The sequence below is a fragment of the Mus musculus genome, chromosome 6 (genome assembly GCF_000001635.26).
Source record: "Mus musculus strain C57BL/6J chromosome 6, GRCm38.p6 C57BL/6J".
Lineage (NCBI taxonomy): Eukaryota > Metazoa > Chordata > Mammalia > Rodentia > Muridae > Mus > Mus musculus.
The window spans coordinates 53,937,040-53,952,500 of record NC_000072.6 but is presented as its reverse complement, the minus strand read 5'-3'; the positions used below and the strand labels follow the sequence as shown (position 1 = coordinate 53,952,500).

General features: G+C 44.4%; 1 protein-coding gene across 10 annotated transcripts in view; it reads left to right on the top strand.

The window, feature by feature from the left end:
- Nucleotides 1-15,461, top strand: part of Cpvl (carboxypeptidase, vitellogenic-like) — a 105,553-nt gene that overhangs the window by 26,173 nt on the left and 63,919 nt on the right. For all 10 annotated transcript variants that reach the window (XM_006506615.4, XM_006506619.3, XM_006506617.2 and 7 more), the window contains one exon: nt 4,716-4,782. In XM_006506615.4, the coding sequence (XP_006506678.1) occupies nt 4,716-4,782 (67 nt within the window). The remainder of the gene's footprint in view (nt 1-4,715; nt 4,783-15,461) is intronic.

The window sequence follows — 15,461 nt, the reverse complement described above, 5'->3', positions numbered from 1 at the left end:
CACTCTGGATTGGTCCTTATTGTTCAACTTATAGAACTCTGTAGAACATTTCTATGTGTGTGTGCGTGTTTGTGTGTGTGTGTGTGTGTGCTCCTGCATGTGTTCTTCTGCTCCTTTTCACCTTGTTATTGATTATTGTTATGACAGGAGATAGACATGACTAAAACCATGAATGTAACCAGTTGTAGCTTTCCAACAATTTCCTATAAGACGGTAGAGACATAACACACATTTTCAATGAAAGATTCTTTCCCAAGCCATCCACCCAGATGTCTTAGAAGTTTCTGGTTGTTTCTAGAATTCTATTTAACTTTGTTCTTGCCAGGAGATAACATTTTCCCCAGGTGTTTGTCTTCTTTCCCATAACTGTTTCTTTTGTGGTTTTAGATGTGTATTTTACTCTGTAGCTTCGTCATGACTTTTCCAGGATAAACATAGTCATTTTCCTTCATCTTACAAAGTTTGTCTTTCACTTTAAAAAAATAAAGATGTGTGTGTGTGGGGGGGGGGGCTTGGGGGTTGTAAAGTTGGGAGCTTGGTTAAAGTATATACACATAAATTTTCCTTTCATTTTCTTGCATTCTTAACATCTATTTTTAGTATGTTTTTAAAAACTAAGCTGACCTTTCTTATTTGTTCAATTTTTTTCCAAGCTATAAATTGCGAGCTAAGAACAAGTCTGAATTCTTTCAGAGCTCCCAAGCACCCTTGGATGCACTATGAGAATCTCCTGGAGTCTCCTCCCGTCCAGTCTCACCCACCCACTCTGCTGATTACCCAGTGAGCAAACCTGGCATCCAGCAGGGCTGCCAAGAGAAAGGGTATCTGATCAGGAACAAAGCCTTCCCAGTTGCTTTTCTTTCTCCCTGGCTGATCAGACAGAGGGCTGAGGGACAGGGCTTTTGGTGGCTTCCTGATCTTTATTTCCTGCCAAGGACATCTCTTTCTTTCCCTCTGCTGACCCAGAAAAGAATATGGCTGCTCTCTGATTTCCCACATCTCAAGATTTCAACCCTTGGGTTCCGTTTCCGTCAGGGTTACTTCGGTTCTTACACCTCTACACCCAGGTGCAGTGTTTCCTTGGGACATAATAGCTGATCCTCCCAGAGGGAGCGACTTTGGCTTCTCACTTCCAGTGCTTTCTCCCTGCACAGGCAGGACCATGGTGCCTGTCCTCAGAAGCCTACTCAAGCACCCAGCACCACCAAGGCCACTGAGTCCTCCTGGCTGAACACCTACCCCCACTCCTCACTACAAGCGTCTTTTGGCTTCCTTGTGTAACTAGCAAACACTAAAGACATGTGTTCACCCTTCGAAAGTCAGAGTTTTGTAACCCCACCCCCAACGAGGAAGCAAGGATGTTTCCAGCCAGCGGTTGACCCTGTGTGTGGATGTCACTGATGACATGTGGTCCGTCTCCTCTTGCATGACATGGAAAGAGGACGGGTTTCAAAGCAGCCGTTGTTTATAGCTGTTTCAGTTTCCTTTGCTTCGGGCTCTTAGAACTGGAAAATAGCTAATCAAGAGGAGTGCAGAAAACTGATTTCAGCTGTTTCTTTTGCAGTTTACACTATTTGTTTCCCTTTGTGACCGCATTCTTCTCTCCAGCTTGCCAGATGGGTGTTTGCAATAAGAAGGTTGCTTTGGAACTAGTAAATGGGCTACTGGGGTTTAAAGAGCAGATCTTTCTTCTCCCTTTGGAAGCTCCCATCCCCCGTTCGTTCCCCCCTAAAGATGAAATTCTATTTTTCTGTGAACAGAGCCTGGCCTGGAAGGAATGGCCTCCTAAAGAGCCATTTAGCATTCGTGTTTCTAGTGGTTTTCTTTGTGTTCAGGAACGTTTTTGCTCACGTTCAGACACACACTGTAGAGGATGCCACTGAGCTATGGCAGGCGGTGGCTCTCAGCTTAGAAAAATGTGAATGAAATGTAGTCAGTTTGCTCTCTTTGATGTGGATTTCTTGCCTGATGCTTTGTCCCCCTGTCTCCCTTGATGTATTCCCGGAGCTGGTGACATAGAAGCAGGCAGCACACAGCACCTGGCCTCCCAGAACTCATGGCCTGGTAGAGCTCCTGAGGTTACCTTCTAGGAGTTGAATGGAGGTGACACAAAACTGCTGTCACCTCCTGACTGCAGGGGTGTCAAGAACGAGAAAGAGGAATAGGCCAAGGCAAATTATGTCCTTTCAAAGAGGCTTGTTGGTGACATTCTTCTTCCAGTGTGGCCTTGCCTCCTGAAGTTCCCATCTTTCAATAACCCATCAAGCCGTACATCCACATGTGGATTAACCCATTCCTAAAGCCAGAGCTCTTGGGAGCCAGGCACCTCCCCAAAGCCCCACCTCCAAGCCTAGGGTCTGAACTTTCAATTCTGGAGCTCTGGATCTCAGATCCAAACCCTTTCACTAGGGACCTCTTGCAGAGTCCTGAGCCCCTGATGTCTTTGGAGCTCACTCATATTGCTTCCACTCTACCAGGACTGACCAGATTCTCTAGCAGCCACCAGCTCTGTTGGACGCCATCATTTCTTCACTGTCTCTGCCCTACAATCCATCAAAGGACCTTTCCCAAAAGTCACTAGAGGAGTAGTGTTCTCCCATCGGCTCCTTCCTCAATGGTGGATCATTCTTCAACCAAATAGCCTTTCACTAAAATTCCGTTATGGGGAAGTCCTTGGCAGAGTTCCAGCAGGGATTTATAATAGAGTCACCTGATACAGGATTTCTGTGCCAGGCAATGTTCATACCTGAATAAATCACACGCACATTTGTGTATCACAAACACTTACATTATGCTAAACTTTGAAATGAAAGCAGGCATGAGTCCTGATTTATTTTAAGCAGAACCTCACCATGTCATTGGAACAGTGCTTGACCTACAGTTAGATGAGCGAGGCGTGTATGTGGCTCCGGCTACTAAATTTACCATTTTCATAATTTGCTGCTGTGTAAGAATCATTTACCAAAGACTCTGAGGAAATACTCAATTTATGGAAAGACTGTAACTGTGAGATTAAAAAAGTAATAGCTCCTTTGTGTGAGCTCTTGCTTCAGAAACCTCAGCTATGCAGGCACTTTCCAGGCAGATGTAACTTGAGAGATTATCTTCTTCAAATTAGGTCGCCAGATACAGCATAGAATGCCCAGTTTATTTGAAAGTCAGATAAACAATGACTATTTCTTTATATATAAGTATCTTTTAAAGGTGGGAAGTGTTTAAAAAGACAGCCAACACAGACCTCTGGCTTCACACCCACACACGTACACACCCACACCCATCCACATACATCCACATCCACACACACACACACACACACACACACACACACACACACAGAGTATGTTCTACACAATACTTGGACATACTTATAAAGGATTATTTGCTATTTATCTGAATTTTAATTTTAATAGGACACCTTGAGTTTTCATTTGCTAGACCTGTCAAGCCTAAGGACTCCCCACTGAATACCAAGGACATAGGCTATAAGGTAAAGCAGGAGACTTGACTTTCACTGCACTCAGTGAGCCAGTGCTGTTCCAACAGCAGGAAGAGAGAAGGGAAGTGTTTTTAGCCTGAAGGTCGCTGAGGGGAGGGTGGAGACTGAACTCCTATTTTTACCCTTGTTCTAAAGCCCACTCACTGCCAGTCCTAACGTGGAAACTATGAACATGCAGCAAATTTAGTTCCCCAAAGCTACTATAAATAACAGAGAGTGCACCGAAGCCTACAGCAGTGTTTCAACGGGGTTTTATGGAACCTTTGAAAATTAAGTCTAGCAGGGATGGTACTGGTCATAATGACTGAGTTTTCCTCTCTGTAACCCTTGAACCCTCTCCCACTCCTGGCTTTTCAGAGCCTCCTTGTCTTTCATCTTCCCTGGGAGGTTCATGGCTTTTAGTCCCTCAGCAGGAAGCTGGGACCAGAGCTCTGCCTGGCTTTCTCAGGCCTTGCAGTGCAGGTCAAGACATTCCTAGAGTGCCTGAGTTTTATGAGTTTTTTTTTTTTTTTTTTTTTTCCTGGTCTCCTTTTTGGAATGACTTTGGTAAGGACATTTAAAAACCAGCTAGTCTTTTTCTCTATTGTGAATGTCCTGCTGACTTATCTCAATCCTAGAACATATTACTGAACACATACAGTAGGAACACGTACTGAAGTGGCCATGGGATTATGGAATTCTGGCTGTTTTCTTTTCCTCCCTCCCTTCTTCTCCCCTCTTCATTATCTTCCTCCTCTTTCTCCTCCTTCCCCTCCTCCTTCTCCTCTTCTTCCTCCTTTCCTTTTACAGCTTGGTGTTCTTATTAAAGCCCCGGCATCCTGGGAGCTCCTTTAGTCCATTGCTCGCTCACAGTGGGTGTGTTACTAAGTTATTGAACTTCCGAGTTCCTCTCACAAAGCTGGCCTAGTGATGTCCCTCATAAGGTTTACATGAAAATTGTTAAACAATATGTGGAAGCTGGTACCAGGGACACAAAGACACCTCAGCAGCCAGATGACCCCCTAAGTGGCAGTTGCAAGTTTCCAAATTGCCAGTGTTGGTGTGCAGTGTCCATACCTCTTAGTATGGCAGTATTATTACTAGCCACTCGGAACTGAAAACCAGGGGAATGTACAACACACTATCTTCTTTCCATCAGCATACATGCCCCCAGCTGGTGCGGTGTGGTAGCCAGCCACTCTGCCTCCTCCAATCAATCTCTATGCTCTCTCTTCTGCAGTGCCCTGATTCAGTTCTTCACGTTGTTTCCCGAGTATGCAAAGAATGATTTTTACGTCACTGGCGAGGTGAGTTGATGTCTCATTTGCTTGTGTGCCTCAGATAGCAAGAAGATTGAACTGTATGGTGACAGTTACAGCAGTCATGTGTGTAGTCGTGTGTGTATTAGTGTGGATCCGGTCCACTTTCATAATTTCCCAATCATCCCCCAAGTAGCCTCTGCAACAACGGTGTCGGTCTGGAATCAGTCAAGGTTCAGGTATTGGGATGTGTGCAATGGGTGAGTATGGTCTAGGATTCGTCGCTTTTGCTGTTGTATTTTATATCAGTGACTTTAAGTGGGAGCCAGATGTCTGTAGTAATACATTCCACATTCCAAACTCGTCTTATTCTCTCCTCGGAGATCAGGGTCAGTGAGGATCCCAACTGGATAACACTGCATGCTTCTTAGGCATCCCAGCATGAGCTACAGCATAGCCCTTGGCCTCTAGGGTGATGTCAAACTTGATCACTAGATTAATATGGCATTGGCTAGACACCTGCTTCTGTTCGTATTTCATAGGAATCCATAACCATACGAATGACTCTTTCCCCAATCTGTCTCACAACAGTTTTAGATCAGTTGATGAGACATGTCTACTCTGACTAAAATGGGCGTTATAAAATGGCAGTGTCCTCATCTGTGTCTGTATGCATATCGTCCCACCTTCTCCTCCAGAGCTGATCTAGTCTGTCTCCTCTCTGTGTTCATGTGCATCCCGTTGGGCCCAGGCATTGATATTCCTATAGGATCTATCAAAATTGATTTCTTAGGATGCATCTTCTTACCCTGCTCTGTGAAAGGCCCTTCAAGCTGGTGCTGTGTGTGTGTGTCTTTTGACAGGTTTGATAATTTTTGAGCATTTTCCCTTTATCACAGATATTGGACTCGGAAGCACCCTGAACATCCCTTGCCCTCCTGAGATCAGTCCTTTCTTCTAGGGACTCTGGCTCATTCCAGTGGAAAGTGGCATTGAAAAGCCAGGCCTGGAGCACCGAGAGTGTGCTCATTGCTGCAAGGGTGATGATAGCTCTTTCAGACCTTGTGACTCTGTCCTGTGACTCTGATTCCCACCACAGGCTTATCCAGTTCTCTCCTCCACTGATGTCTGCATGTGCCTTCTCTTACACCAAGGAGCAAGACTCGCAGCAGCAAAGTTTTCCTCCTGGGCACCTGTCCACACTCCCAGCTTATACTCTGAATGACTTCAGAATGACTGACTCCATCATTACAATACCCAACAAAAACCTTCCATGTTTCCTTCACCAGGGCTTAGCCTCTTGCTCTCTGTTGGTCCGTCCCTGGATCTTGTCTCAATTCATCCCCAGGCAAGCGTTTTTCATATTAGACAGCTCCTGCATGCCACACGTCTAACTCACCAACCAGTCTATCCATGTTCTCGAATCTCTGAGGGTTTCTTTAGGTCCCATCCTATTTGGGCACCAATAACTTGGGCTAGAGGGTTAGAATGAAGATCAGCGTCTAAGGGTGCACTGGTAGGAAGGATCCTGCTGGGTCAGTCACCCTCTCAGCCATAAGGCTTAACTCTGGAATGACTGATTTTCACAGGAAGGTCCAAGTGATGGTGCCAGAGGAAGGGCTGGAAGGATGCCGGGCAAGTAGTTCACAGATGTGCACGTTAAGGGACTGAAAGAGAAAAACAGGCTAAGTTCCTAGTGAATGGCGAGTTCGTGAGACAGGAATTTCTTGAGCCTGTCTTCCCTTTTTTCTAAGCTGTCAGAGAAGATGGTTTAGCATTCCATATATTTTTTTTAATACTCAGTTGCTCAGTATCAAATCACATTCAGTCCCTCTATCAGGAACACTTCCTGCTGTTCTTTGCCTTTTGAGCGTTTTTCAGAGGCGAGTTGGAAGAGGAGCAGGAAGTGATACCCTTGTCATTTTATAGAAACCCTGGAAGTCATGCATCTCCCCATTGAGCAGAAGACGGGTCTGCTCAGTGTGTAATTCCTTGTCTAACAAATAATGTGGCAATGTTGTTAACCATGATGCTCAGCAGAGCTGCCAAATCCTGGAGGGAATTTTTGACTTGTCTCTTTTATTTGTGCCTTGTGGTTTTAGGCATGTCATTTCCAAATGTGTGTGGGAAAAAAAAAGATTTTCTTTTTATATGCTTTGCTGCTAGGATGCTTAAAGAAGCCTGTGCCATCCATGAGATAAAGGAGGATAAACAGGAGGAAGAAAGGTAGGCAGAGAGGCAGTAACCACAGGACCGCAGCTTCAGAAGAGCACAGTGGGTCTGTCCATGCATATCCAACCTTTTGTCATTGGGACACTCTGTCATCCCCAAAGTTCACAGTTGAAAATGATACAAGTGGGCTATAGAAACAAGCCAACAAAACAAAAGCAAAACAACAAAAGCAAACGTGAAATCGCATGTGTTAAATATGTTTATGATTCTGCATCTGACCACACGTAGCCCTCAGGCTACAAGATGGAGTCGCCTGCTCTTGCAGCCATGTACCTTTTTGGAAAGAAAAAATGCTGGCATGATAATTGGAGACCTGGAACAGTAGAGGAATCCTGTGTTGATAATTGGAGAGCTGGGTCTCACTGGGTGGTTCCAGGCCAGCCACTAAGCTCGCTGAGTCTTTTTGTATTTTATCTTGCAACCGCAGTGGTTAGTTTTGAAATCAACCTCCACAGCTGTTTTGCTTTGTTTATTACATGGTCAGTGGCAGTCACCCAGGCTCACTCTTACGGCATCTCCATGTCCCTGAAGTTAGAACATTATACAAACTTCTGTCTCTCTCCAGCCCTTCCCCCAAACTGTTCATCGAAAGACCTTCCTTTCCTGAAAGCTCATTTGTTTTCCTTCTTAGGGAGTCACAAGGAACACCCCTGAATTTGTAGATTCAGCCTTGAAAAATATTGGATAAATGCAAGAAATGTTTAGCACCCTTTGCATTGGTGTGCCAGGAATGAAGGCAGCCTGCACAAGGGTCTTCAGCAAGCGTTCAGAGCCCTGGCAATGGTCTAAAAGAGTCTGGGAATGTTAATAGCAGTGACTACATAGCACCATTTGAGTGTTTAATTAGATAATCCTCCTTAGATATTTCAAATAGTGACTGATTGTAGAGAGCATCCAGCAGTTGCTGCCTCCATTAGGGCTCAAAGCCTATGGCCCTTGGCATACAGACTAGGATGAAAGTGTCTATAGAAGCTCTGTTTGCTCATTGTTGGTCTATAGCATTGCTTGTTCCGTTGAGTTATTTTGGCTGTGTGTGTGTGTGTGTGTGTGTCCAGGGAACGAATCAGAGCTTTGAGCAAGATAAACCAGCCCTCTACTACTGTGCTCCATTTCCCAGAGTTAAAAGCATTTGCTTTGCCAAAAAGATGAAGGCACCTTGATGATGGTATTAGAAGTTTGGTTGATTTGTTTTATACGGAGCAGAATGTGTGAGGATCCACCCACACCCGACTGGCAAGGCATCCCAGGGAGAGCAGCTTAGGTCTACCTCGGGTATGAAGGACAAGGGAGAAGCCTCGTCTCTCTTTTCTTTCTGTTTTTTTTTCTCTCTCTCTGCCCAGAATACCAACTGGAATTAATTTTCTCTAAAGAGAGACAAATGTGTCTGTAAATCACCCTCCCTGAGGCAGGAAAAAATACTTCAAAAAGAAACAAGCTGTGTTTAATTCCTGTGATTAGCTTTCTTTCTAAGCATTATCCTCCCAAGCCTGTAACTGTTCATGAAACAGTTCTTGTTCTAGGGACATCGGCACAGTGTAGAACCCTCTCCAGCATCCACAGGCTGGGCTGGATGTTAAAGGAAGACAGTCCTCATTGAAACAGAGGCAGGTGGCAGGATGAAGGGGGACTGCCCATTGTTCTTTGAGCATGGGCTATATGTACCAGTCCAGGCAAAGACTCAATGCTGTGAGTGGTTTTCAGAATGGGGATGCTTCCAAGATGGTGGGGCATATGCTGAAAACTGGGCATCTCTTCCCCATAGCATGAAAGGGTGGATTTTCTTTATAAGTAGGTTTGTAATCATAGGTAAATTGAGAACCAAGTACAGGCAGAACCTTATTTGAAGGTTCTTATGCACTGGTAAATAAGTAGTAAGTTAGTAAGTTGAATGGGGGTAGTTTATCTTCATCTGCATGGGAAAATCCTTTTGGGAGCATGGTGTTGGACAATGTCATGGAAGACAACTGATGGGCTGAAGGGGCACCTCAGCACACGAAAGTCTTGCTTGTTTCATTATTTTTTTTCTTACTCAGTTTTAAGCACATGCTAAACGGATGTTACAGAGTGTCTTCATGAAAGGCTGTTGTTGGATACAATAAATCTACCAGCAGTATTTCTCCTCGGCTGCTTTCCATCTCCCTGTCATTGTCCCTATCTCCTGTCCAAGTCCCTGGAGACTCCCCCGTTTACCACCTCGGACAGCCTCCTACTCTTCTTCTCACCCTGGTAACCTCATACTCAAGTTTATTTCTCCACACACACCTTCCCTCTCCGTCAGGATTGTCACCGTTCATCAGAGAAGATCAGCTAGATCCTACCCAGTGTGTTTTTCTCTTAACGTATTTATGTTTGAATTAGGCGCTGACCCACTTTTTATAAGAGGTGACTCACAAGCACTGATGTGCAAGTGATAGGGCGACCTGTGCGGTGGAGTGGGGGAAACACGCTAGTGATAGGCCAAGAGTCATTTTGTGTCAGCCTCCATCAGCCCCCGAGTTCTTGGATTTGATGAATTGGGGGCCTAGAAGGTAGCTTCAAGAACGTTGTGTTCGGGAGTTTTATCGTAAGAGTGATCGCTTAGATTTGGACGCACAGCAGCCGCGAGCCCCTCGCTTGCCGAGTACTGTTTAATTCATTGCTTCCTTTAATCCCAACAGCTTTCTTATAATTATCCCGATCTTAAGGATGGAGTGACTGAGACTTAGGCTAGGTTTGCCTTATTAAGGTTCCCAGCCAAAAAGCAGAAAAGCTGCAAAACTGGGACCTACTGATGAGACTCCAGGGCAAACGTTGGAATGCTGACATTGGCTGTGGGTTATACAGCTTTGTGTGGGGAGGTGTTTTCTGGAAACCAAATCATCTCCTGGAACTCTCTTCTTCTCAGGGCTGACCCTCTTCTCCTGGAATGGAGTCTGACACCCCCTTTCCTATTTCCTGCAGCTCTCTAGGGTTACAACTCTATACGAATGAGAAGAGGCTCCTTAGCTCCTCGGATGTCTGTCTTTCTGGCCAAGACCTAGTTTTAATCACGAAGACTTAGCTTTGATCATAAAGTTTTATAGAGCAAATGGAAGTTTCAAGTGATATAAGGACTGGAGGTCCCTGGAATGCAATTATTTCTAGGCCATGGAACTTGCTGAATTTTATTAGATAGCGTTCAAGCTGGTTTAACTCTTCAGTCCATGACAAACGTCTATTTCCAATTACATCCATCTGCCCTTGCCAATATTTTCTTTTAGAATTGAAAACGGATTTGTGACTGTTTAATGAGTTTAATATTATAAAAAAATAAAGGTTTAAACTGCAACCTAAAGAGTTGAACAAGGGCATATGGAAATGTTTACAAGTTGGGCCTCCGGCTTTCAAAGAATATATCCAAATCAAATCAGTCCATATTTACTGATTCTCAAGTTGCATGGAGAAGAATGTGAATGCACAGACAGAAGTCATAAGCTTCGTCTCAATTGAACTGTCCTGCTGGATCGGATAGTGCCGTCTAGACACAACACTGGGACCCCGTTAGTGATGTCTGGGGGAGTGGGGGCAGCAATTCAAAGGTAAACCACTTAGGCAGCTTCAACCTTCTAAGTTCTGCCTACAAAGCTCAAAGGCCTCAGCCTGGGTCTGTGCTCTCTTTTGCTCATACCCATTATTTACAAGTCAAATTAACTGGAGTCTCCATTTCAAACAAAGGACTTTATCCATCTGCTCTAGTCACCTGGCAGCAAGCTGGGCTTTTCCACTTGAGCTCTGAGGTCAGTCTAAGATGGGATGGGATGTATCTTGTGTCCCTGTCCCTGTTAGTAGTGGGTGATATATATTTTTTAAAGACACACCCTTGGTATCAAAAGTGAATTGCTTATTGTTTAGAAGTCAGCAAATACCTTTGCATGGCTTGGTGTGACTAAAAGTTGGCTGCAGTTCCAAATGGTCTTGCTCCATGTCTATGCCTGTAGAGTCTGCTGCTTTCTTTTTAAGCTCACATTCAAGAGAAATAGATGGCTGATAATATCACGCTCTTGTTAAAAAGCTTCCCTTTTAATTGCTTCAGTGCAGTCTCGGTGAGATGACGCACGGTCTAGAAATGTCTAGGAAGTTGTGGAGATTACCACAACATTGGGGTGCTGGCATTGCTTGCTCGTTTTGCAAACTGACCATTTGAAGTCACACCTCTCTCTGCAGAGAAAACAATGGTGCTGAGCTGAAGTGAGATCCCATCCGCCCCAAGGCTGAGGGAGTCAGGATGGCGTTGGCCTCATCTGGACTGGGCTCTTCCAGTAGAGTTAGAGGTTTGGTTTTTTTGGCACTTTGGTGACTCCCTTTGTGTGTTCAGTGTGTATACAGAGTTCTGTTCACGGCATTGATGCTTTCCTGCTCCTTCTGGTCTCTTCCCATAGCTGAGTGTGGCTGCTTCAAAGCCCGTGCTTGAGAAGAGCTGCACCCCATTGCGTGCTGCAACTCTTTCTAGGTAGCCATCCTTACTCCCTTCTGGAAACAAGAGTTCCCTTAGTCAGCCATGAATTCTTCAAAGAGGCATCTTGCCAGATGAGTGACTGGGACAATGAGGTGATGCCCTGAGCAGGGTGGGGTGCTCAGCATGATCTTTCGGGGGCTCAACCCCTGAGGTTGCAAATCTCCTGACCTTTTCTGCCAGGCAGAGCTGAGGACTATGTCCAACTATGCGTGAAGAAACTATGAGTGAAGAAACTATGTCCAGGGCAGCTGTCTGTTTTTGAAAAGCCATTGTTATTGTCATTAATAAAGCTATGGTTTTATCACAAAATTTATACCCAGAAGCAAGGCCAGCAAGTGAGTATAGCTGCATTTTTTTTTAAAAAGCTATACTTAAGAAATATGGGTAAATGTTACTTAAAAATTATAAACTGTGGATACACATACATTTATGTAGACACATTGTTTTCCAGCATAATGTTATTATCTGCCTCACCCCCACTTTGAAGGAGCTGAATGAAGCTTGGTTTTTAGGTCTGAAATCTTCCCCCCTTCCCAGTACCTGAGAAACAGGAACAAGATAAATCAGCGGTGAACGCTGTTGAAACATGGAAGAAGGGAGAGATCCAGAGAGTACATAATGACCTTGAATCTCAGTGTACATTTACACACATGGATAATTAGGTGAGCACCACATCCTCTGCAGACTGTTTCCATGAAACTATTCCCAGCACCATGCAAGCACGCACAGGGACTTCAGACCCAGAATCAAAACTGCACGCGGCTATGATGTGAAGACCCTTCTCTCATGGGCCAAACCAAAGACCGAGAGCTCAACTCCACCATGCTTCTGATAAAGAAGAGGAATTCGAGCTTTATTGCTTCTTTGAGCTCCAGCAAATAAAGCAAGTACAAGCACACACAGCCCGATGTCCCTGGTCTGTCTCGCTGGAGGTGAGCGTGATGACAGTCACCATGGAGAAAATGTCCTATGCACAAGCAGTGCTCGAATTGGCAGCCTGCAGCTCCTTTAAATCTCGGAGAGGACTTCCAAGGCAAGACTGGGATCCAGATGTGTTGATTACTAACTTTGCCTGAGTTGTGGTGTGAGCCATACATGCTTATCTGGCTGAGTTCCTTGTTCGAAGGTCACTGCCAAACGCTAACATAACATGGTCTGTTCCCGGCAGCACTTTTCCTTTTCCCTCTCAGAATGGCTTTGATGTTGCCTTGAGCTTTTATTATTGGATCTGGGGCTGGAGGGCTAGTGTTAACTTTCAGACTTCAGGGGCTTTGTTGGTCCTCAGCTTCCCACACTGGGGAGCGTCACTGGGAGGTCAGAGAAGACTGGAGTTCTAATTGTGGTCACCACTGTCCCCATTAAGGACATAACTCAGAACCAAAGGTGAGTGTTCTTATGTTCAGGTCCAAGGGAATAAAACAAGCAACCATAGGCTGTTTCTAATCTGAAGGCAGACATTCCTCACCCCTCAGATATGAAGGTTTGCTCTATTTTAAATATATACAGAAGTCAGGGGAGGTGAAATAAAATATACTTGATTTGTCAACCTGTTGTCTGCCCAAGTGTTTCTCACAGGCAGTGAATTATTAAACTGAGAAATGAGTGATTCCAGGATGAGACGCCTGCTTTTGCAAACACAAAGAAATACACCCCGACAATGAATGTAAAAATAATAGAAATCTCACTATAGTGTGTTGATTCCCCATAAAATAATCCTGTAATTGTCTACTGTGTGACAGCCTGAATCACTCAGCCAACGGAATGATTAATGAACAAGACAATGAGAGATTTGTCACACTGACACAAAGCAAGGGAGTGTGAGATAGTCATTAGGAACAAAGGATGAGATAAACACCCTCAGCACTAGGAGAGCCAATGTCAGAGGAATATTGAAGAACGTGGTGGCTTTAGAAGCAATTATAGGATTATCCATCTCATCCTGTTTGTCCTGAGTGCCCTGCCTAGCAAGCATAGGACAGATAAAAACAGGTCCCAGCATGGGATCTGAGAGCCACAGGCCATTGACTGTGGCCATTGACTGAATTGTGATTTGCTAGGAGAAATGAGAGCTATGGAAGCAGCCAATCCTGGGGCGAGAACTCCAGCTAGGTAGGCCATTAACATCACAGACCTCAGCTCCTTGTAGCTGCAAAATATAGGAAAGTGAGGTTTGTTGTTAACCAACTCATGTTTAGGGTACAGGAAATAGTTTGGTTCATGAATGAAGCTCAAAAATCTTGAATGTGTATTAAAAATATAATATTTTTTCCATGTCTTACCTAGTTATAGCTTATGTGCAATGACTTTCAGGAAGGCTCCATATACTGGATATTTTTAGGCTAAATTTACCTGCACTGACTACATTGCTATGTAAAAGACATGGTCTTCCTCCTTGGAAATAGTAAATTTTATTTACCAAATGTAATAAGAATGCAACCCTAGAAATACTATTGCTAAGTGCATACATTTTTAGCATTTGTATGAATTTCTATAAAGGAAAATAACTAGAGGTAACCTGAGATCAGTCATTCATGTATTGCGTGTGCTTGTATGGGCCTGTTTTACAGGTCCATTGGTCATTGTGCACACCAGGGGAATGCAATTCATAAATTGTATATTTGCTCTGGTGGGTTGGAGACACAGTTTCTAGAATCTGTTTTTAGAAGGAACTGTAATCTTCTGAAGGACAGTTTTGTGTTTTATTCATTTTTGTGTCTCCCTAAGTATCTAGCATGATGATCTTGGCAGATGACTTGTCTCGGAAGCCCTTGCTGACTGCAGGCTGGGTGTCAGATTTGCCAGTTAAGTGATTACTCAGGAAAATGTATTATTCTATAGAAATGTATCTAATAAATCTTCTCTACTTCCACCAATAAGACCACATTGCACAGTTATGTACCAACCCAAACTTCAGACGTATAAACCCCTCTGCATATAAACATAAGAAAACTAAGCCAGGTTCCTGAGTATAAGCTGAAGGCGTGTTTTCATTCACTGCTTTACCTAGGTCACTGCTGGTGCACAAGAGCGCCGTGCAAACAAGCTCTCAAACAAGTTATGTGAATTAGCTGCTTTTATCAGCTGGAGAGGACTTTAGCCTTTTGAAGCAGGGCAGACCATGTGCGATTCTGCCTCTTACCACTTAACCTCTTCAAGTCCCGTGTCCTAGCTTGAAGCAAGAGCAGTGATATCTCCAACCTGTGAGGGTGACTATGGCATAGATCAGTTTACAGCAGGTAAACGCTCCAAGTCTATGAAGAGCCTTGGGAATGTCACAGGAGCAGATTCACAGATACCCGTGTAAAGCCTTTAGTCTATTGTGAATGCCTGTGCACCGCCCTTTACCAAATGCACATGGACGTGCTCATTTCACAGCTATGTAGTGAACACTAACAGCGTCAGGCACAATGAACCAAAATAAGTGAATGAGATGCTTCCACCTGTGTTCAGGCGTCTTCTAAGATGGGGGCAAGCACAATAACGTAAAAGGATGGGTAGGTAAGAGGTTTTAAGGAAGATTAAGAGTTAAGAGGGAAATTAAAGGCTATAAAACAAGAAAATAGGAACATTAAAAAATTTTGGCAAGTGTCCAGAAAAGACCCTGCCCAGGTGGCCTCGCTTAAGGACAAGAGGCAGTGAACCATTCAGATACTTGGGAGAAAGCACTCCAGGAGGAAAGAGAAATGAGCACGAAAGCCCTGGTGCATGCAGGGAACACCGTGGTACCCAGTGGGGCCTGAGGAGAATGAGGAAGAAGGTAGCAGGGGCTGAGGCTGGTGAAGAGAGTGGGTCCTGTTAACCTTTCTGCCTCAAATAAAGCCTCTGCTTTCATCCAGTGCAGAGTCACAGAAATATTTTTTATTGGTTATTTTATTTATTTACATTTCAAATGTTATCCCCTTCCCAGTTTCTCCTCCACAAAACCCCTATCCCATTCCCCCTCCCTGCTGATTCTATGAGGGTGCTCCCCCACCCACTTGCCCACTCCCACTTCACCACCCTAGCATTCCCCTACCCTGGG